Below are 22,448 nucleotides of genomic sequence, written 5' to 3'. Positions count from 1 at the left end.
CTCTTTCTCCCTCCCCTCTTTGCTTTCTCTCTCTCTCTTTTTTTGCATTTCATTTTTTTACTGGTAACTGCTGCTGTTGTATTTTATGAGAGTGGGGGATTTTTTTTACCTGGGTTTCTGTAGAGAAAGGGGGACAAAGTATTAAATTTGAACTGCTGAAAACCACTCCGACCTCCTTGTGCTCTGGTCTTGATCCTGTGCCGTGTATGAAATTGTTTTTGAAGATGCCACAACCCCCATTTTATTTCCCCTGTGGTCTGATTGAAATGAAATATACATGACAGTTCTGTGTCAGTGAAATTTAAAAGATGCATGCTGAGAGCACATTTTGATCAGTTGCAGGCTGGCTTTATACATTCAAACTTGCCTAAAAAAGTAACCTCAAATCTCTTTAATACATGTTTTAATATCCATTTGGTATAATCTGTTGAGATGCAAATTTACTTCACAAGTGTCCTTATCAGGTTCCATGCATTATGAAAATATGTACTGTTCTTGACTAAATTGACAATCTAAATATATCGATGTAATCATACAGATAAAATGTTTAAATAGAGCTAAGTTTTGTAAAAAGATTGTAAGCTCCTTTTATTTGCTAAATAAGTGGCTATCAATAATTAGTTGTGAATACATGGAGAGGCTATTAGTTGTTGATTTTTAATACATATATAATCCTAAGTTTTATAATACTCGGTGCATTTTGCCCTTTATGCCTGGGGTGGGGGGAGGCGGAATTATTGATTTCATATTTTCATCATCCCTGTGCATTTTTTCCATTGGTTGAAATAACATGTCTTGCATTCAAAATTCTGAGCCAATATCCCTAAAAAAAAAGTTTAAGTGCATTTAGCACTTTGTTACATTGTTTTTAGTGACTGCATTCTATCCAAGAGTATTATTAAATAATTAAGTTTTTATGGAAAACTGGTACATTTTCAAACTTGGTGCATTTTTATTCCCATTTTCTTGTATTTAGTGATATCTGAATATAAGAAAATGCTTCATGCTGTCTTAAGTTACAGCATGAAGCATGATGTAACTTAATGGTTTTATTGAAATGTCAATGGAAAGCACAGAAACAAAGCCTTTCCAAGCATTTATGACTCTCTTGCAAACAATACTGAACACTGTATATTATGTAAATTCTGACACAGCCCTATAGTCACAACTAGCTTCAATGGCCAACATTCTGCATCATTTCATAGCAACGCTATGCGGATGATTGATTTTGCCTTAGTGTATCCCTCTTCAGGATAGCAACAGCATCTTCATCCATTTGCCTTTTTGTTTGGGGGAGTCACCGGGGAAAGCCTTAGTAGCGCAGTAAGCCAATCAATAAAAGAATAAGCAGATAGGCCGCACCTCCTTAGTCAAAATCCATCCAGTCAGCGTGCTTCTTTATTAGATGGGCGTTCCCATCCCCCACCCACCCTTTTAACACTGCCCTACCAAAGCTGTGTGGTTGCGCGAAGTGAATGACGTCTCTGAATTTGCGGGCCGCCGACGCAGGGCTGGGTTTCCATTTTCACAGCGACTTTCGGGGGGGTTCATCAACATGGAGCCGGAGATGGAAGACAAAACGGTGGAACTGATGGTAAGATCAAATCCAGTGTTAGCACACCACACATCCGACAAGGTAGCTGTCAGGCTTTTGTTTGGTGAAGGCGCCGAGGCTCGATTCGATGGTATGAGTGAACCGAAGCGGCTTGTCGAGAGAGGTGGAGGAGAAAGGAGGGGGACCAGAAATCAGAGAGGGAGGGCCTGAACATATCGGTACATTTCTCTACTAATGTTTAACACATCGTTGGTCAAATAAGAGCTTCGGGCGGTCATTTAAAACATATAAAATGTGTATTGTTTTGAGACGAGGTTCTAACTAATGACGAAGTAGTAGGGCTTTATGACTCGCTCGTCGCCCGAAGACTGGTGAGAATTCTTGGTGTAGTGTTCACTGCGGTGACGCTGCGCCACTTTAACAGGGCCCTGTCTGATACTTATCTAGCTACCCGGCTAACACTGGCTAAGAGGCGACGGACCACGTCAATATACGCCTAACGTTTTTATTCTATGTTGTTTATGGTCAGACTTCACACATTACAGCATGTTTGGCGATCAACCAGATATACGAGAAGCACAACTACAGGTAGCGACTATCGTAACAAAATGCTCATCGTCTGTTTATATTTCTAAAGTGCGTAGAAGGAAGTGTACTGCCTTTTCATTCACATAGCTATCCCACTGTCAGCGAACATTAGCACCTAGCTTCGGAGCTAGCGGGCTAAATATACCTCGCGTTCTTCACAGACATCTTCATACTAAAAAGCGAATATTTGTACCTCTGGCAAATATTTATTTAAGCTATTGCCTTAATATCCGTTTTATTTGAAAATATATATTTAGGTAACCGTTAACGCATTTTTTATTAGCCTTCTCTGTGAGCTAGGTAGTTAGCCTATATTAGCTTAACAAATGTTAGCTAAGATTAACATTACAGGGGCCGTAGTTGGAGAAAAATGCATCAACTTTTTTATAATTAAAAAACACGCTTTTGTTTTCATTAAACGTAAACATCAAGTAACTAATATACAGTTCTTTGGATGGATATTACACATTAGAAAGACCGAACCACTCTCGGTTCCTCTTGTAATAAAATCCAAACCTACCATACATAGCCTAGTATGTCAAATTATATTATTTTTTTAATAATAATGCGTTGCTTAGTAAATATTCGAGAACTGTTTTGTTACCTTATACCAAAACAGAGAAGCTTTCCCGAATTCAGAGAAATGTTATTTAGCAAATTACGTATGAACTTGATTAATAGAAGTATTGAGTCATAAACTAGTTTCTGTGCTCTTAACACGTAATTGTGACATTTCAAGAACCCTGTGACAAAGTCTAATGCATAAAACTACAAATGGATTCAGGAACAAATGTTCTAAACTTGCAGATGTAGTACGAATTGCTTGTTTAAGTTCTTCTTCACATCTGTTGTTTATAGACTTTGGTTTTCCACTTCCTTATTCTCTTAAATTAGGTATCAAGAAAATTACACATGGAACTGAAAAACTCTTCAGGTTAAACGGACAGAAGATTTTAAGGCCTTTCAGCAATTTTGAATCCTGCCTATTTTGTGTCTTTGTGATTGGTTTGATTATATTTATTTATTTATTTATTTATTTGTCCCGGTGTTGTCCACTAACCACTCATGAGAGTGGGGATGGCAGAACAGTGGGTGGGGTTTCTGTCAACATAAAATTGAAAATATTCTACAATTAATCCCGTTGCCCCTCCCTCTCCTCTACCTATCTCCACCTTATTCATGTCTATTAATGCTTTGGGGTGTGTATGCGTGTTTACCAGTCTGTATCTTTTGTGTGAATGAGTGTGTGTTCCTACGCTCACTGTGCCAAATGTGTGTGTAGCTCTAATACTGGTTTTTCCCTTCACTATCCCCCCACCTCTTCCCCTTTTTTCTCTCCTCACCTTTGATGGTTAAACACTCGCCCTCTCTCAATTTCAAACCAAACCCTATTTATTTACCCATTAATTTTATATTCTTGCACTGAAACCATAATTCACTTGTCCCGTTGTTCACCAACTCCACCACTTCACCCATCTGTTCATCCACTGACTTATCCATTCACTAAAATTATTTGGCTTCCTTCAATTCAACCCTCCTCATCATCCTTCCTCTTCTTTTTTCTTTACGACCCATCTCTGGTTTCCTGCTCTTCCTTTTCTCTTCCTCCCTCACCCTGTCCACTTCGTTCTCCTCTTCCCTTCCTCCCTTCCTCTCTCTCTTTCACACAGTGCTCTGTGCCTCGCTCTCTCTGGCTGGGCTGCTCCTCGGTGGCTGAGAGTTTGTGTGCACTCAGGTGCCTGCAGAGCATCCCCTCCACCCGGGCTCACAACCAGGTTCTGCCTCTCTCCTCTTAATTCTGCTACTCCCCCCCTTTCTCCCTTCCTCCCTCGCCATCTCTTCATTCTTTCAGTTTTGACTTTGACCTCTCCACATGACTGCTCATGCCACCCTGGTCCAGACAGACGGCACCCACTCACCGCCCACATTACCATCCAACCTTCTCTTCTCCTTTTCCCCTGCTCAGCTTTTGGGTTCTTCTCTGGTTCCTTTCTCTCGCTCCTGCTAGTAGGCCGATTTTGCCAAGAAACAAAGCTGCTTGTTTATAAAACTAGATGTTAGACAAGTTGAATATTCTCTAAAAATTGAAGTACGTCAAAGGAAATTGAGAAAGTACTCCCATGGCTACCAGAGAATAACCTTGCATTGAGGAGTAATATTTTCTCTCCTACCTGGAGGTGTGAGGGTCGAGGTGGGGGGCTCCTTAAAGCTCTGACAGGCTACATGCTTGCTTGCCTACCTGCCTGACATAACCTGGTCAGTTTTTGATTTGTTCTTCCTTATCTTTTTCTGCTCTGCATGATCATGAACACCAACAAGACCATCCCAGCTGTGTCTCCTGTCTGCTTTGGTAAATGTTGAAGGGTTCCAGGTCTTAAAAAAAAAAAAAAAAGTTCAGGTTTTAAAACTTTTTTTTTTTTTTTTTTTACACCAAGATTAGTCAAAACAAGTTATAAAGATGCACCGAACAGAATTGTGTGACCAATTTCCAATATTTGGTTTTGTAAATATTTGTTAATATTTTAGTTTCTCTATAAGAAGATATTAAAAACTGCTTTCACTACTTTATTTTCCTCTGCTTCCTGCTGTGAGCGTTATTCGTATTGGGAATGTCGCAGCTTTGGAGTTTTAAAATCTTGTATTATGAGCTAACTAAATATTTACCATACTTTTATAATTTCTAAAAACTAACAAGAGCACACAAAAAGTTGAAAAACTTTGTTTGGTCCTGCTTTAAGTTTCGCTTTCCTCTGTCTTGAATAAACCACAAGCATCTAGATGTCATCAAAGCACAGTTTCCTTTCAAATAGCTTCTTACACCTTGTCTCTTTCCTCTCGCTTCATTCTTTAACACTTCACTCTTCCCTCAGTACGTCATGTTCTGCATCAGTAGACGTAGAGTGTTTGGATCAGGATGACCCAGTAGGCTGATTTTATTAGTCATTTTCAGTTTCTTATGTGCTGGTCAATGGACAGGACCAGTCGAGCCAAAATTGCCCAATTTTGTGTAACAGACCGTTCTTTTTGGTGCATCTCAACAGAAGGGGCACATTATTTAACTGTTCTAGCGTTTATAAACCAGAATACTGGTGATAACTTCTGTTTTGCCACTGTAGCACTTACTGTCATTTTATTACCACCTCATTGTTTTTTTGCTTACTTTTTTTTTCTCCAATCAAAGCCATTTTTGTGTTGTGACTGACTCACGCTAAATACAAAGAATAGTAATGATTCATTTCAAGGTAAAGCATTTGTGTGTGTGTTTTTTTTTTTTTTTTTTCCAATAAGAATGTGACTGTTAAGCTGTATGTCGTTTAGTTTTCGGTTCACTCTGCTCTGTTCGATGTTCTGCTAATTTCAAAGAACCAGCACAATCACGCCAGCGCTTGTTGAACATTTTACTACTACAGATGCAATTTTGACCTTTTTAAAAAGACAACCTAACCTAAAATCAAGAGTTGGAAGCTTTGAACACGCCCAAACCTGTACGCAGCAATCTGTGATATGTTGCAAACACAAAGTTGATCAGTATTGTTTAAAAGTATGTCTTAATATCACAAAAGTTAAGACTTTAAAAAAAAAAAAATCCCCCTGCTACTAGTTCCATGATATTCCTTATAACCATCTTTCAAAAATATGATTCAGTGCCATTATTTGTAGTCACACTACTAAATGTAACTCTTTACATGCATTACCCATTTTAGTAATGGTTGCAGTTTAAAGCTGTTTTTGCGTTGACAGTGTGCAGAATCAAATTTATGCCATAAAGGCTAGGATGAATTAGTCAGTACTTTTATATTGCCACTTTAACGTCATTGCAATAAATACTAATTATTGTAATAAAATTTGAAGTGCCTAACGCCCATCCTTGCTCAGAATGCAGCTGGACTTTGTCATCATACATGTTATGATGAAAGTAATTTTATAAATTTGTGATTGTTGCATAACAATCCGTGAAAGTCCATGTGAGCTAAAAAAGTCTTGCGTAATAAATGTATATCTTAAAGGAGCTTCTCGCGTTTCTGTCGGTAGTGATTCGGTAAATAAACCGTTTCCCATTGTAAATGATATAACTGAATAATAACAATGGCACATTTTAGTCAGAATCCCTGCTAGAAATCTTTAGGATCTTTTCTTTGTCCTACTTTCTTCTTTCTCTGCTGCCATGCCTGAGTTGGTGCCAGTGACATACCCATAATTTTGCGATTTAATTTCCTGTCCAGACTACTTAGCCCACGTCACAGACAAGCAAACAGATTCCTTTTGTTTTAGACTCCGTTTGTTTCACTTCGTGTGTGTGTGTGTGCGCGTGTGTATGTGTGTGTTCGTGCGTGTGTATGTGTGTGTTCGTGCGTGTGTGTGTAGGCACGGCTGTTTGTTGCCTTCACTTATCTGAAATCTCAACGGTAACCTGTCTGCCTTGGCTGCATTTGTGACACTTCTTTTTCCAAAGCTCTGTCCACACTGCTGCCTTCCTAAACGCCTAAAGTTGCTTTTACAGGCTGTAATAAAGGGCTTCACTAAGCTTTTCCTTCTTTGTGTTTTCTTGTCTCTTTTTTTCTACAGACCACGTCAGGGATGGAGTCACAGACCTTAGTGGACGACCTGTCGCCAAAGAAGACTACAATGGTGAAGGTGTGTCTGGAAATAAGCTAATATGAAATCTCAATTTTTAATAAAACATACAATTTTTGTAAAACCCCATTATATAAAAATTATTATGTGGCATATAATTTTTATTTTTTATAGTGTGGTGATACTGTCAGGAAAAGAAAATGTAACTACTCTGGCAATTGCTTTTGAATGTAAGGAAAACACCAGCATTGGTGTCAAAAACTTTGTGAGATTTCAGTTAAAGTTAACAGGAATGTTGTACTGTTGAGGAGCTTCAAACAAAAATTGCTAAAATATAATGCTCATAATGTTCCACACAAGTACATCCCGAAGGCTCGGGTTTAATTGAAAAGTGCTATTTTCCTACCTGAGTCTAACATTGGACCCCATGAATGTGTTTTAACACTGGCGCACACCGTTTGACGCCAAGGGGGTAAAAGTTGGTCACAGGAAATGACTTGGAAAAAGTTCCTTTAGTGGAAACATTCCTTAGGTTAATTTTTGTAATTCTTGTAGATGTTGAAATAAAATTATAATTTTAAAAAGCCACTACACTTCCTAAACATAATTTATTGAGACTTGAAGAAACCTTGTGTCAACAGATGCAATAAAAATGGAGATCAGTTCAAACGAGCTCATTTGGCATCAGGATCTTAGTATCATTAGACGGACAGGATTTACTCTGTTCCACTGATGACATGACACTGTTTGAAACTAAAAATAAAATGCCAAGTTTTCGCATGTACCAGATTTATCTCTGTTTACATAAATTGTATGTACTTGAACTCTTATGAAAATGCCGTAAAGCTAAGCAGAATAAGGAGGAAACATTTCACTAATCAGCTTTTCCGATTGTTTTTCAGCTTACTAACGGTCCTGTAATAGGGTCTCGCAAGCGTCCATCAGAAGGAAACTATGAGAAGGAGAAGGAACACTGCATCGCCTTGTTCGACCAGTGGTCAGAGGCCGACCAAGTGGAGTTTGTCGAGCGGCTGATATCCCGTATGTGCCACTACCAGCACGGCCACATCAACTCCTACCTCAAACCCATGCTGCAGAGGGATTTCATCACTGCATTGCCAGGTACAAATGTGCAATAATGCCAACACGGTTACAACTTTTAATAAGCATGGTGTTCGCTACGCTGTAAATTGAGTTTTAAATCGTACGAATTGAAAACATTCTGAAAGCCGTTTAACAGGAACATTGTAAGTTTGTGCTGCAAAATTACGCAATACGTTTGCAGAACTGCTGAGAAAAAGAAGAAAAAAAAAAGAAAAAGCAAAAATGCAGCCGTTGGCAAACAAAAATTGACTTGACAAAACTGTATTAATTTGCTGCCTTGGCTTGTTCACACTCACCTCGGTTCCCTCTCTCCAGCCCAAGGCTTGGATCACATTGCAGAGAACATCCTGTCTTTTCTGGATGCACGCTCGCTTTGCGCTGCAGAGCTGGTATGTAAAGAGTGGCAGAGGGTAATCTCTGAGGGTATGCTGTGGAAGAAGCTCATTGAGCGAATGGTCCGGACCGACCCGCTTTGGAAAGGCCTGTCTGAAAGACACCAGTGGTAAGGATAAAAGTATTAGAAAACTATTTTTTTTTATAGCAAAAAAGGATGTTAGTTGTTAGTCTTGTATCTTCAATGGAGTAAGGGAAAAAAAAAACATCAAGACTACTGTAATATATTATTTATTCTTGTCTTCAGTTTGTGAAAGGTAAAATAAATTCCACTAAAATCAGTATTTGCCTTTCTTATATTGTATACTTTTTTCATACCCCAGGGAGAAATATTTGTTCAAGAACCGCACATCAGAAATCCCCCCCAACTCCTACTATCACTCTCTTTATCCTAAGATCATTCAAGACATAGAGGTAAGGCACAATTTAAATTATTATTTTAAAAGATTATTTATTCAGTTTTAATTTGAAAAGGTAAAATGGTGTTTCTTTTTGTGCTTATGATATTTTATCCACCGTCATTTAAAAAAAAAGACTCTTTTATATAAATAGTGTCCAGAGGGAAAAATAAAATAAACTACACATTTAATTGTTAGTTTGAAATGTACGTAATTTACTTGCATTCATTTTTTTTATTTCTGTTTGAGGAGTTTATTGGAGTTATGTATTCTAATATCCCCCATATCTTTGATTTAGGATATTTAGATATAACCCTTTATTATAACCATCTATGGGACTCTGTAGTAAGATCGCTCTGGCTCCTGATCTGTACTTGCTGCTCAGTTGAGTAATGGAGGCTCCCTACAAAATATTTTTGTGGAGCTTGTGCAGCTGTTATCTACAAGAAGTAAATTTTGTCTAGTAAGACTCCACCTTGGCTGGTGTGCGACGTATTAAGAGCAATTCATGTTTCTTGCTCTTTTCACTTTGCTGGCAGAGCTCACAGCCAAGAAAGACCAAATGTTCCAAGTTAAGTACAGCATAAATCAGAGGATCAAAAGTTGCGAACATCAGAATAAGTTACCAGTGTCAGAGACTGCTTATTGTTGATCATAAATATTTTTTGCTCTCGTCGGTTAGCAAAAAGTGGTTCTAGTTATTATCATTATCTGCCTTTCTCGTGATTGCTTATTCTGTGTGACTTAAGCACATGGTTCAATATTGATGCTAAACTAAAATGAACTCAATTGCTATGATGGATTAACAAAATATTTAATTTTGCGCTGGTGGTGTTGTTAAAAGTAAGGATGACTTTAACATTCCAGGAATTCACCTTTTTGATATTTTAGTGATGGTACCTGTTTTTGTTTTTTTTTGTTTTGTTTTTTTTTGTCTTTTTTTGTTTTATGAATGTTTGTTTATTTTGTTATTCTTGTGTTCCCTTCCTCTTTGCAGACAATTGAAGCTAATTGGCGATGTGGCAGACACAACTTGCAAAGGATTCAGTGTCGCTCAGAAAACAGTAAAGGTGTTTATTGTCTTCAGTACGATGATGAGAAGATCATCAGTGGCCTTAGGGACAACTCCATCAAGGTACGTCAGTTTGCAAAACTATCCCCTCACAAACTTCCCTTCCCCCCCACATACTGATATGAATGCCACATAATTCTACTTTTTTAAAGATCACAAATAAAACCACATTCAAGTTGCTTAAGGGGAAAAAAAAAAGATTGTCAGCATATGCTTTTTAAAAAACAAAATTAAGTTTAATACTTTGATTAATATTCATGTAGCCAAAATGTATAATACAGTTTTTTTTATACTCCAATTTGCAGATTTTTCTATGGAATGCAACTTTATATTATTTGTACAAAATCTGCCTAGGATTCTTTTCATAGCGCACATCTAGAACATTTCAAAGAAAATCTAGTTCGGGAAGATGAGAGGTTCAACACTACTCGACATGTTCCTGGTTGGTGTTTGCAAAGCAGCCAAACCAAGAGTGCCATTCATTTTCCTTGATACTCATTGGCTGAACCCCCAAGAGCAGAGTTGAGGAAGACCGTATATGTTAGCTTCTGCGGCAGTGCGAAGGCAGTTCTCACTGTGCGTATCGATGCATGTTAAAGTACATTTTATGTTTGAACTGTTAAAATAAGCAGCTGTAACTGCTTTTAGAGGGGGTCTCAAGTATTCACAGATTTTAACCATTCACAGGCAGCTGTGGTCCCCAATCTCTAATTTCATTCGTCTTTCCAATATAAGACCAGCTGGTCAGAAATAGAGTAAATGCTTGTCCCTCAGTAGGGAAATTAAAGTGCATCAGCAGCTAACGCTCAGCACTACACTTAACTTGTATAGTTTTACAGAGTAATTGTAGGCTTCCCAACCTGTTTTCTTGAACTGAGACCGTTAAACACATTGTTGACATGTTTCTGTCTGCCTCACTGGTCCACATGGACACATTGAAGTAATTAACATTGATCCCGATGGCTTTGTTTGGTACCACCAGCAAAGGGGAACCAAATGTGTTGCCCAAAGCAGTTCAGCATTCTCAGCACAGTTGATTTAGTCAAGCCAGTGTTTATGTATTTAGAAATAAAATGTCGTTCTGGCGCGGAGCAGCTTACCTCTCCCTGCTCTGTGGTGCCTCGCTGAAACACCAGGTACTTAGACCAGGCACCAGTGAATTATGGGATAAAAGGACTCGGCTCCGGCGTTGTCCTGAGCCAAGAGACGGCATAGGGTTAATGGCGGGAGGCGAGAAGTGACTCTTAAATTTTATGGAGGAGACTGACACATGGCCATTGAAGACCCCGATGGCTCTGATTTGCATGCAGGGCAGTAGAGAAATGGAGCATAAACGGTGAAAGGACATGGCTGCAAGAACAGGCCATTTTTGGCGTGACCCAAATCTGCACTGTTTGCAAAACCACATATTCTTTCTCTTTCACAGCGTCCTTCCCTGCCAGAATCTCCCCTTCACACACTCATCTTCTTCATTCTCTTCCTTTCCCTCCGCAGATCTGGGATAAACAAACACTGGAATGTCTGAAGGTACTGACCGGCCACACAGGCTCAGTATTGTGTCTCCAGTATGATGAGAGGGTCATCGTCACTGGGTCTTCTGACTCGACTGTCAGGTATGGCAAACTTATTACTGCACCAAGAACAAAATGTAGTTTTGATTCTGATTAGAGAAGCGAGCATTGGACTGAATGGGATTGTCGCACTAAAACACAAAGACTCCGAACTAAAAATTGTAACTTGAGTGGATAATGTAACTGAAGTACAGTATCATTCATATATTGATACACAGATATACACTTGCTTATGGTAAGTGAGAAAACAGGTGAGTGTGTTGACAGTTGCTGCTGACAATCATTTTGAAAACTGTTTCTTTCATCTACAGGTAGTTTTAAGAATCAAGGGTTAAACTCCACTGCAACCACAACCAGGGAATTTAAGATAAATCAGTGGGAGTCTTTGAAATATTTTTTTTTCCATAAATACCAGGAAAATTTTGTTGCAGTTCCTAAAAATTGCAACAAAATGTCCTTATTGCACAGAATATTATCGCCCTTTGTTGATATGTTCTTGTGTGAGATGATTGGTCAGGTTATCTGGTCGGGTAGCCAGCCTACATTCTGCTGCTTTCCAAAAACTCCACTCTTCAAACGTTTAGTTTCAAAAGAATGTTGTCGTAATAGAAAAGTGTCTGACACTTGTTTAGTTTGAATGCCGCAAGCTTTCAAACACCAGAACTTGTCCTTTTGGAAAGACAAATAAGCGAGAAGGGTAAGAATAATTAGCAGTAAGCAGAAATGTGTGAGGAGGGAAATGCAGCAACTTTGCTCCACAAAGCTGGAAAAATTGGTCTTTTCTCCAGATTTTTTTTTTTTTGGCATCTTATTGAAAGAACTTCAAGCTGCATCAATTGCATAGATTGTCTTGGTACTATATAAAATTTTTATGAAATGCTTTTTATGCCGAAAACAAAGACTTTGTCTGGTTATTTGTATGTAGCGGAAGGTCTGTAAGAACTATGTATTTATGGTAATTTGGATTTTTATCTTTCTACATTTCTTTGTTTTATAAATTTGTATTAAAACTCATAATAACCTTGGTGATACAAAAACAAAGGCAGTTTGGTTGTATAGTTCACATCAGTCACCATAACTCATAAGCCTGAAAACAATTATTATTTTTTCTCTTTTGAGCAACTCTATTAACTTTGTAGACGCACCCTGTCACTTTTCTATACACTGATCCATCATAATATTAGGACAATTGATTAATCTGGTGTTGCCACTAAGATTAAACATTTGTCACTGATCTGATCCCCATCTGCAAACAAAACCTCACTAGTTTCACTAGTGCTTGGAAATTACATAAGCCTGTTTGGTGTTCACTTTGCTTCCAAACTCCCTAAATGCAACATCCTAATAGGATGAGACAGTGTCTGACACACTCACCAAGGAAAGCTTTATACGGTTTTCCCCAAAATTATTTTTAATTATCGGTAGTCTTTTAACAGCTGAAGGAAAAAAGACATATATATATATATATATATATATATATATATATATATATCACGTTTAATAGGCATTTGGTTTTATTTAGGTATTTAAACTTTACCTGCCAGTTTTGTTCTAAATTGATTTATTTTTGTAATTTCGTAAGGAGATCATTTAGTTGACAAATCCGCTTTAGAATGTTTATTTTGGCAGTTCCAGTTATTTATTTGCAAACCTATTTACTTTTAAGGCTTCTTGTTTCCTGCTTCGTAAACTTGTTGTGCTGCTTTAAAAGACGTAATAGTTGATGACTAATGCTACAGCAGCGCGCAGCTCCGACCTCAGGACTCTCCCACATGGCTGAATGGAGAGCGTCACATCAGACATCAGGGAGCCCCCAGTGGCTGATAGGGTTAGACTTTCACTGCATCAACCCTATAGTGGTTAGATCCTATTCAACATTATTGCATCTTATGCATTGAATTCCTTTTAAATTGACTGATTTGCTCCCATCTTCTGAATCAAGGAAAAATCATAGGACCATGGTCACTAAGCAACCCATTCTGTCAAATATGCAATACCTCAGATACTCAAATGTTTTTCATGTCCACTTGTGACGCCTGTTCTTGTAGCAAAGCTTAATATATTAATCAGGTAAAATCAAAGTTCTGAACCTGCATTTTTGCGTTTCACTTGTTTCTCGCCTATTTTTACGACAACTTTTAACAATTGTATAGATGTACATTTCTTTGTACATCTGGATACAATCTTCCAGGAATATTATTAAACAAACTGAAAGTCCACAGTGTGCCGAATGGTAAGCTGCCTAGCTGTTTAGATGACAGGATGCTTGTGGTTGCTGCGAGTATGACTACATGACTACATTTATAGAGCAAATGCTGTTGAAAAGCCACAAATGGGAAACTTTTCTGCTGTGTTAGCAGAGGTGTGTTGCACGACAAATTTGCATGAAAATTATTCACTGAAGTCTTTCTACAGTCAAATGGAAAGTGTAGTTACGTTACAAAAAAAAAAAAAGCAATAATGTATAGCTTTTTTATGATGCCATAATTTTCCCTAAAATTGAACGTATTAGGAAACTGTTTGTTTACTCCTAATTGTTAACGCACAGCTTGGCAATATCCGCATTAGGAGAAACAGGATATGAATATTAAAGTTTACTCATCCAAAGCTGTTGCTAAAAATTTTTGTATATGTTTTACTGCAGGTACTCGAAGGCTTGGTGTGGGTTTTTATGTTGACATATGCTTGGCTACTGCACACAGAAGCTCAATTTTAATTCTTGTTACTTCACACTTCAGCCGTGCCTGCTGGCTAATATCCAAGGAAAATATGACCTCACTTCCTTAGCAACAGCTTGACGGGCACTTTGTTTGGAGGTTTAGTTGTCAGGTTTTCCAATGTGTTTTGCATTTGATTCCCGGTGCCCAGCGGTGCAGTTTAGCAACAAGCAGCTGTGAGTTCACACATGCAAACTCTTTACAGTTGTTTGGTATCATTGCTTCTCTGCTTGGTAGAAATGGTAAACAGGTTTCTTTCACACACGTCTCCATTCTTGTTTTTCTGTTTCATGTCTTCCTGTTGCATGTTTTCTTTTTTTTTTCCACAACCATCTTTCCTGCTGTCTCATCTTATTTTTCTTTCCTTCTTAATCCTGCTCCCATCATTCTTATTTCTTCCCTTTTAAACTTTTTGACATCTTATCACACTCATCTTCTTGCTTTATGTCTTATCCTATTCCATTTTATCCTGTCATTTAGAGGTGGCCACTGATTTTCAGATTTTCAAATAAAATTAATTTGTCTTTAAAAGTATTTGGTTGTAATGTATTGCTGCTAACATTAGGTGGCAGTAATGTCGTTGGCTTGTCTTTCAAAAGAAGACTAGCTGTTCTATTTGCCACTGTCAAGTAGTACGGCTACCTTCACAAACTATTAGTAAGAAGAGAAACATGCTAATCAGAAGACAACAGTTTTCAATAAACTATCTCTGGTCTCTTATTGAATGTTTGTGTTGGGTTTTTTATATCCGGAAAACCACACTGGGAAGAACTTCTTGACTTTTTTGTTTTTTTCCTCCTTTTACCTCCTATTTATGAAAACTAAATGCTGCAAGACTTGATAAACAAGGAATGCATGCTTTCCTAATTCATTGCATTTTAATTTTATACATTTATTTATCTTTGCTAATATTTTTTGAAGACTTTGTACTACTACATCTTATTTCCATTTTATTAGCTTCTGATCTCTATTTGATCCTCTTTTCTCTTGTTTTTCAAGTTTTATTTCATGTACTGTGCAATAAAGCTTTACATTCAGTAATGATGGACCAATGACATGGCCTGATATTGATCTTACTTTTTTAATTTCTCCAGCTCAGGGAGAGTGGTGGGTTCGCCATACTGTTAGAAAGATACAGATGGGGAAAATGTGGGTTAATTCTAATCGACAGTCACTGCATTGTTCCCCCCCGATTCCATTCAGCTCTGCCTCTCATGAAAGCTGTATATCATCAGATATAACAAAAACGTTTCTAGTTTTTCGATACTCTAGGAAACCTCCTGCTGGTGCATGTTTATTTCAGGCATGAAAAAAAGCTTCTTGCTGTAAAATTGGACTAAAATATAGAAACTTTTTTTTTTTTTAAACCATCTGCTGTCGACCTGCCAGGTACAAGTTTCCACATGAAATGAAATGCAAAACAACCAAAAACGGAACGAAATGGTGAAGCTATCATCATCATACGCTTTAGTTTGTTTTTAGTGGCAGGACTTAATGTATTAAGCTTCAGTCTTGGTCCTGATGAGGATTTGGACATCATCAGTTAAAAAAATAAATAAATAAAAAAAAAAAAACATAACTGTCCAAGGAAGGATATTCAGATTTGTGTGTGTGTTCCTCTGTCTATTTACCACCTTCTGCCTCTCTCTCTGTACGTCTCTGCAGGGTTTGGGAAGTCACGACGGGGGAGGTACTGAACACGCTGATCCATCACAACGAGGCCGTTCTTCACCTGCGATTCGCAAACGGTCTCATGGTCACCTGCTCCAAGGACCGCTCGATTGCAGTGTGGGACATGGCCTCGCCCACTGACATCAGCCTGCGGCGCGTCCTTGTGGGACATCGTGCTGCTGTCAATGTCGTTGACTTCGATGATAAATATATTGTGTCCGCCTCAGGGGACCGCACCATCAAGGTGGGCTAATAACATGAGTTATTTTGTCGTCTTAAAATCGAAGCTTTGTTGATACTTTTGTTCAGTTTCGGTGCTTCCAGGCTTTCATTACTGCTCATCAATTCAAAATGCTTTTTTGTCCAATGTAGGTGTGGAGCACCAGCACCTGTGAGTTTGTGCGCACTCTAAATGGTCACAAGCGGGGGATTGCCTGTTTACAGTATAGAGATCGTCTGGTAGTCAGCGGCTCATCTGACAACACAATCCGGTATGTCTGGCGTTCCAGCACCGCTGTCTGAAATTGACTTATTTTGTTTGCAGTAGTTGTCAAATATGCTAATGTGAGAAATCCTTTTGATCTGATTTGCAATATATAAAAAAAATAAAAAATCCTCAGAATTATGCCTTTTAAAAGATTGTGACATACTTGATCATAATAATTTAAAATATTAGTGTGCATTCACAAATGCACGCTCGTTCATAAATTAGAAAAGGGCCATTTCACAGCTTTTTTTTTTCCTTCACCCTCCAGACCTTGTTTGGTCTGTATTTTAAATCGCTGATTCAAAGGAATGTAGCTTTTCTTAAAAATAACAGTAAAAGCAGTCAACATCACAAACTGTGCTTTAAATAAACGATTTGTAGTTTGTTTAGAAAAACTGTTCCAGTTTTGAGTCAAAATTCATCAAATTGATATGTAGCTATCCTTTGTTGATCCAGTTGCCATTTACCACAACGCTGAACCGGAGGCCAAGTTTGGCATTATCATGTTTCTCAAATTTGTAGAATTTGAGGGAAATTCGACTCTGGAAAAGTATGAAGTTTGAAGCAAATTTACGGGAATCCTGTAAAGGTCATCCAAGCATATGTAGGGAGCGATAAAGAGACGGATAGATGATCTAAATCAGAAAACGTCTCTTTAGAAAGTCCTAACATTTTAAATACAATGACAACTGAAGTAATTTAATATCAGATTTATACTTCTACAGTTTGGGTATTGTTTTAATAAGGTTTGTATTAGTACTAGCAGATTACCTGAGCATTCCAACCTGAACACAGACAACATCAGAAGAGCAACTTAAAGTTATTATTTATCATTTAAATGATGAGATATGCTTTTATGTGTCATTCTTTCATATCTGAGCCGTTTTAATGGAAGCTCTTGAAGTTAATGTTGGCTTCTCTTCCTCCAGGTTATGGGACATCGAGTGCGGGGCGTGTTTGCGAGTGCTGGAAGGTCACGAGGAGTTGGTGCGCTGCATTCGCTTCGACAACAAAAGGATCGTCAGCGGCGCCTCCGAGGGGGGAGGTTTTTTCAAGACACTTTTTTTTTTTTTTTTTTTTAGCTGAAACTAGAATTGTTTGCTGACATTTTTGACACATTGTTTCTGCAGCAAAATAAAAGTGTGGGATCTGCAGGCAGCACTTGACCCACGAGCCCCTGCTAGCACATTATGTCTGCGCACTCTAGTGGTGAGCTGTTCCAATCAGTTTGTTTTTTTTTAAGTTACTTTTTAAACTAATAACCTACTAAATGGAGCCAAAAGGCAAGTTTTTAAATGCATATTTAACATAAGTTAAGTTTTTAAATTTTTTTAAAAATAAGATTTATTTAGCATTGCTTTTTAAGTGCTAGTTTGCACATGCCACCAAGCTAAGTTGTAATACCCCACTTTTAAGGTCTTGCTTAAAATGATTTCATTTCTTATGGTCACCCAGAAAAATGATATCATGGTCTAATGTAAAACTTGTAGAAGATGATTAAAAAAAAAAAAAGCAGAAATTTCCTCCGTGTCAGCTGTCACTAACGGTTCTCGCACCTTGTTTTTCTGCAGGAGCACTCTGGCCGCGTTTTCCGCCTGCAGTTCGATGAGTTTCAGATCATCAGCAGTTCTCACGACGACACCATTCTGATCTGGGATTTCCTGAACGTCTCACCTAATGGCCAGTCAGAGGGACGATCTCCGTCCCGTACCTACACGTACATTTCTAGATAGCAGGTATCCTAAAAGCGTCACCGTTCAAGTCATTAGCCAACTGTGTCAAAAAATTAGGTCATCGTCAAAATCTTTTTTAGTTTTAAGAAAAATCTAATGTTTTTCCTATTACACACAAAGTGATAAATGAAATTACTAACTTAAATTAGTCAGCTCTGATATTTTTGGCTTACAGTTAATGAAAACGTAAATTTAAAAAAAAGCATCTGTCACCTTCCAGGAGGAGGACAAGCCAGAAAAAGTAATTGCTAAAGAAATTGACTATTCTGAGCAATGTATTGTAAGAAAAGCAATGGGAATTTGATAGAAATGAAAGACTGTCCACAAACAAGGAACTGAAGCAACCTTTAGAGGACTGTGAAGCAAAGCAAAACATGGGCTACGACTCGCACAAGCCTTGCGATTGGCCCATCTGGTCTGTTCGCAGTGGTGTCACTGTGGTTGGCCAGAGCGCTGGTTCGAACGCTCGTGACTTTAAGAGGTAGATGGAACACCAGATCCAGAAATGGAAATGAAATTACAGCCACTTTTAAAGCAACCTGGGTTTCACATAGCATTGATGCTTTAACCTTTTTCACAACACATTACCGTCATAAACCCATGAAAACGAGCCATCTCTGAGCTCCCTCTGGCCCATTCATTAATCACGAGTGGATACATTGTTATCCCTCACATCTGTTACTTTTAAAATACAAGCCAGCATTGAAGTCAACACTGAGCACAAAATCTGCGTCGAGAGTCTCTGCAACTCGGTGTAGTAATCCTGTTGGCTGACCGGCGCTCTGAATTCAAATGCTATGTCTTACCTCCTTACTCTTCTTGTCAGAAAGGATTTCTGCATCTTGTTCATGGTTGTAAATTCTGCTTTTGGCTGCTTGTACAAATCATAAATCATCACTACATCCGTCCATTGACCCGAGAAGGGAGCTTGTCCCTGTAGAAGTCAACCAATTCCTGTTAAGTTTTTTTAAAAACTGCATCTTTTGGGTTTTCGTTTGCTAAAACCCGTATTGTCCCAATTAACGTTGAAATAAAGTTGCGAAATATGTTGTTTTAGATTTGATTTACTGAACTTTTCAATGATATTCTCATTCCTCCTGATGCACTTCTGTGTTCACGAGCATCCCTTTATTTGTGCTCTCTCCCCTAGGTGGCGCAATGCATCTCACCCTTTATAGGAGGAAATCCAGGGCTGATTGGCTGATGGGTGCATCTGTTGCGAAAAGGAGCGCATCTTTTTTTTCTTTTTTTTTTTCTCCTTCCTCCTTGTCATCTCTCTGTCCATCTCCCACTCAGCCCCCTCCTGCCCATTCTGACAGACTCTTAAGCTTGTGCTCATTGCCTGCCAGTTCAGCAACGTACATACAGGCCTACACCAATGAGGATTCCCTACTGCAGAACCAACGCAACTCTCCCAAGAAGTTCATCTTCTGCTACTAATTTATGTTTTGTAAAGTACACTAATGACAGTATTAACGTCAACCTGGCAAAAACCCACAAGCTCTTTTTATTTTTATTTTTATTTTTTTGTTTTGTTTTGTTTTTTGGTCCCCTTGAAGCAAACTTAAAGCAGCTTCTGCTCCTCAGATTTTAACCCCTGCCAAAAACAGGTTTCCACAGATATGGAATTGCTTATAGATATATATTTATATATTATACAGACAAATGCAGACACAAGTGGCACAGTTGGACAGAAGATGACTGGAGCTGTGATACGGGAGACAGAGACTCTTTACTTGGCTCTTAAGCAAGAAGGGAAGGATGGGAGATCGAGCGACTGAAAGAAGGAGAAATGTTGGAGAAGGCTTCCCTGCGCCTTTTCACAGAATTATGCTCCTCCTCGTCGTCTCCCTCTCTCTCTCTCTCTCTTTCTCTCTGCACCCCACTCTCCCTGTACCCCACCACTTAGCCTCCCTTTCACAGCCCCTCCCACGAGGTGCACATTCGTTTGGAATAAGGGGGCACACACACACACAGACACACACACACACACACCCTCTGAACGCGTGTGTTTTTGTGTATTTGGACTTGTGAAAATGGCAGAACAGAGCAGAAGCGTCAGACATGCATGTGAGGTTGCCTTGGATACAGCATCCTGGTACACCTCTGCTTTTTTTCCTCTTTAATTCTTACTTTCTTACTGTTTTTTTATTACTGTTATTTTCTAACTTTATTTGAGTATTTTGGTTCTTAGTACAAAGAAAATCATACTAAGCATAGTCCTTTCTCCTGCCACTCTTTCCCGGCCCTTCTCCTCATTCTTTCTACCTACTCCCCCTCCCCACTGTGTTTTTCTGTCCTTCTCACGCCATCTTTCTCTCTCCCATCATCCTAAGTGCTTGCTTTGGTAATGAGAGAAGCTGGAATTCAAGAGCTCAAAATTTAGCTGTAAACGGAGTTGTCTTGTCAAAAATTGTGTTGTATATTAAAATGATTTTTTAAAGAAGAAAATGACCTTATTGTGAATAAAGTACTTGACAGTGGTGGAGTGTTGAGCCAACTGTAACCCCGGATGTCTGTCTGTTCTCACCTGTGTGCAAGTGTGTGTGTTTGTGTTATGAGTGGATTTCAGTCATCCTTCCTCTCCATGTGGCGTACTCAGAAATGTCCCCAGTCAGGAATAGGCTTTGGGAAAGACTTAACCTCAGTTTAAGTGTTGACATGCTGAGGACTGCTTCACGGTCCTTAACCTGCTGGTGGTTTTCATCGACTAGATTTCAAGGTTTAAGCGTAAAGGGGAGTATGTCTTGTTTGGGAACCTCTTGGACTTTGCTTTTTGCGGATTACAATGTTCTGTTGTCCTCGAGCCATAACCTTTAATGTGCGTTATAGTGTTCAACCGCTATTTTGAGCTTTAGCTCCTATAAAACGGTGTCTAAGGTTCTCAACCAGAAAAAAGTGGATTCCCTTCCCAGGTTGTTGGTCGGTCTTTGTCTCAATGGAGGAATTCAAATACCTTTAAGTCTTGTCCATGGATGATGGTGGGATGGAGCCAAAGACTAATCGTGGTCTCATCAACAGCAATATGGGCACTGTGCCAGTCTGTTGTGGTCAAGAAAGAGATACAGCAAAAAAGCAAAACTACCATTCTGTCGTCGTTCCAAACCTCACCTATGACGACATGGATTATGACTGGAAGGCTAAAGTCCCAGATACAAGTGACTGAAAGGAGGCGGGACTTGACCTTTGAACGAGCCTGTGTGAAGTCCTACACATCAAAGGAACGACAGTCTGTTGAAGTAAATCTGTGTATCTGATCAGGATTGGTCCTGGACACTTCCCTCTAAAGCAGGGGTGTAAAAGTCGGTCCTCGAGGGCCGGCATCCTGCATGTTTTAGTTTTGTCCCTGGTTTAACATACCTGCATCAAATGATTGCTCAAAAGAAGGCCTAAGCAGAATATTGACTTGCTGAGGAGATTGTTGCTACCACTAGGGAGAGGACTAAAACATGCAGGATGCCGGCCCTCGAGGACCGACTTTGGACACCCCTGCTCTAAAGGTCTTCCAGCCAAGTTCCACTGGGAGCTTTGAAATCTTCCAGTATGAGCAGGGCGGGGCCACTGGGCAGAGGGATGTTTACTTTTCCCTACTTGGATTAATAACATCAGCACAAGTAGATCTCTGAAAGGCAGAAGAAAATTGACGGATGGATGGATGGAAGTTTTGCTTGGAAAAACCCAAACGATCATGCATTTATAGTTACTTTGTTCTGTTTCAGGCATTTTACCAAGTGGGGAGACCTGGTCGCGTCAGTTTGGTCTCAACTGAAACAAAATCTAACCTACAGGCCGGTTAGACTCACGAATGAATGGGAAACGTTTGTGTGTGCGTTTGCAAATCCCAGGGCAACATTTTTTCCACGTGAAAGAATATTTTTCTGACCTTTACCACCAGATGGGAGTATTTACTCATTTTCCTGCGAGAGCACAACCTGTTTTTAAGGCTTTAGCTCTGACAGTTGGGTGGCCAAGTTTGGAGTCTAAACAACCTGTTACAGAGGATCACATACCACATCTTGTAAATGCTGTCAGTTTGAGAGATAGATTTGAAATGCGGTACATTTTACGGCCGTCTGCATGCACTTTAGCTTTTCTTCTTTCACAACACGTGAGCCCACTCGTTCAACGCATCTCCTCCAGTCTAAGGGGGCGGCCTGCTGTGTGGGGACGGTCTCTACCGCTCCGCTTCGGCCAGTATAACTGAATGTTTAAGATTCAGAGTAGAAGTTATGTGGGATACATTTGCACTTGGTGGAGCACTGTTAATATATGATGTGTGTATGTGTTGGATATGGGTGTGTGTGCTTCCTCTGGGTCTGTGGGATTTTGGCCCATAATTCCTGCAGCTCTCAGGTCACAGCTCCGTTCTCACGCACATATTTGGCATTCCTTCCCCGACATGATTACCATACACCTTCCACTCTGGGTTTGGCTACGCGGAATATTTCCATCATTCCCGAGTGGAACTGAAGCAACGTTCCAGAAATGAACAACTTACACCAGCAGTCCCCCCACCCCCCTTCTTTACTCCCTTACTCACTCTTCTTTATCCCACACCCATTTTCTCTTCCACCTCACTGTCTC

At 39.2% G+C, this 22,448-nt stretch overlaps 1 protein-coding gene across 3 annotated transcripts; it reads left to right on the top strand.

Moving 5' to 3' along the window:
• The first annotated feature begins 1,444 nt into the window (after positions 1-1,444).
• On the top strand, positions 1,445-20,370 carry LOC106937105 (F-box/WD repeat-containing protein 11). Of its 3 annotated transcripts, XM_015018452.1 has the most exons (14): positions 1,445-1,594; positions 3,814-3,918; positions 6,710-6,778; positions 7,621-7,840; positions 8,138-8,324; positions 8,539-8,629; positions 9,611-9,748; positions 11,180-11,298; positions 15,639-15,888; positions 16,017-16,135; positions 17,061-17,171; positions 17,262-17,340; positions 17,703-17,867; positions 19,015-20,370. In XM_015018452.1, exons 1-13 carry the CDS (start codon positions 1,556-1,558, stop codon positions 17,862-17,864), a joined length of 1,689 nt encoding a protein of 562 aa, XP_014873938.1. In that variant the 5' UTR covers positions 1,445-1,555; the 3' UTR covers positions 17,865-17,867; positions 19,015-20,370. The 3 variants fall into 3 exon arrangements, with proteins under 3 accessions (XP_014873938.1, XP_014873940.1, XP_014873939.1); XM_015018454.1 differs by lacking the exon at positions 3,814-3,918 and having other exon boundaries at positions 1,446-1,594; XM_015018453.1 differs by lacking the exons at positions 1,445-1,594; positions 3,814-3,918 and adding an exon at positions 2,031-2,143.
• Positions 20,371-22,448: the final 2,078 nt, after the last annotated feature.

The sequence above is a fragment of the Poecilia latipinna genome, unplaced genomic scaffold (genome assembly GCF_001443285.1).
Source record: "Poecilia latipinna isolate Pla-1442-1.1 unplaced genomic scaffold, P_latipinna-1.0 Scaffold2275, whole genome shotgun sequence".
In the NCBI taxonomy this organism is placed as follows: Eukaryota; Metazoa; Chordata; class Actinopteri; order Cyprinodontiformes; family Poeciliidae; genus Poecilia; species Poecilia latipinna.
Note: the sequence above shows the minus strand (reverse complement) of the source record. Positions and strands in the feature narration are given on the sequence as shown.

What these genes read in the sequence shown, in the direction of transcription:
- LOC106937105 (XM_015018452.1), top strand. Translation starts at nt 1,556, where the DNA reads ATGGAGCCGGAGATGGAAGACAAAACGGTGGAACTGATG. An exon ending in CAGGGGACCGCACCATCAAG is followed by an intron (nt 15,889 to 16,016) that starts GTGGGCTAATAA and finishes TGTCCAATGTAG; the next exon opens with GTGTGGAGCACCAGCACCTG. An exon ending in GTCAGCGGCGCCTCCGAGGG is followed by an intron (nt 17,172 to 17,261) that starts GGGAGGTTTTTT and finishes TTGTTTCTGCAG; the next exon opens with CAAAATAAAAGTGTGGGATC.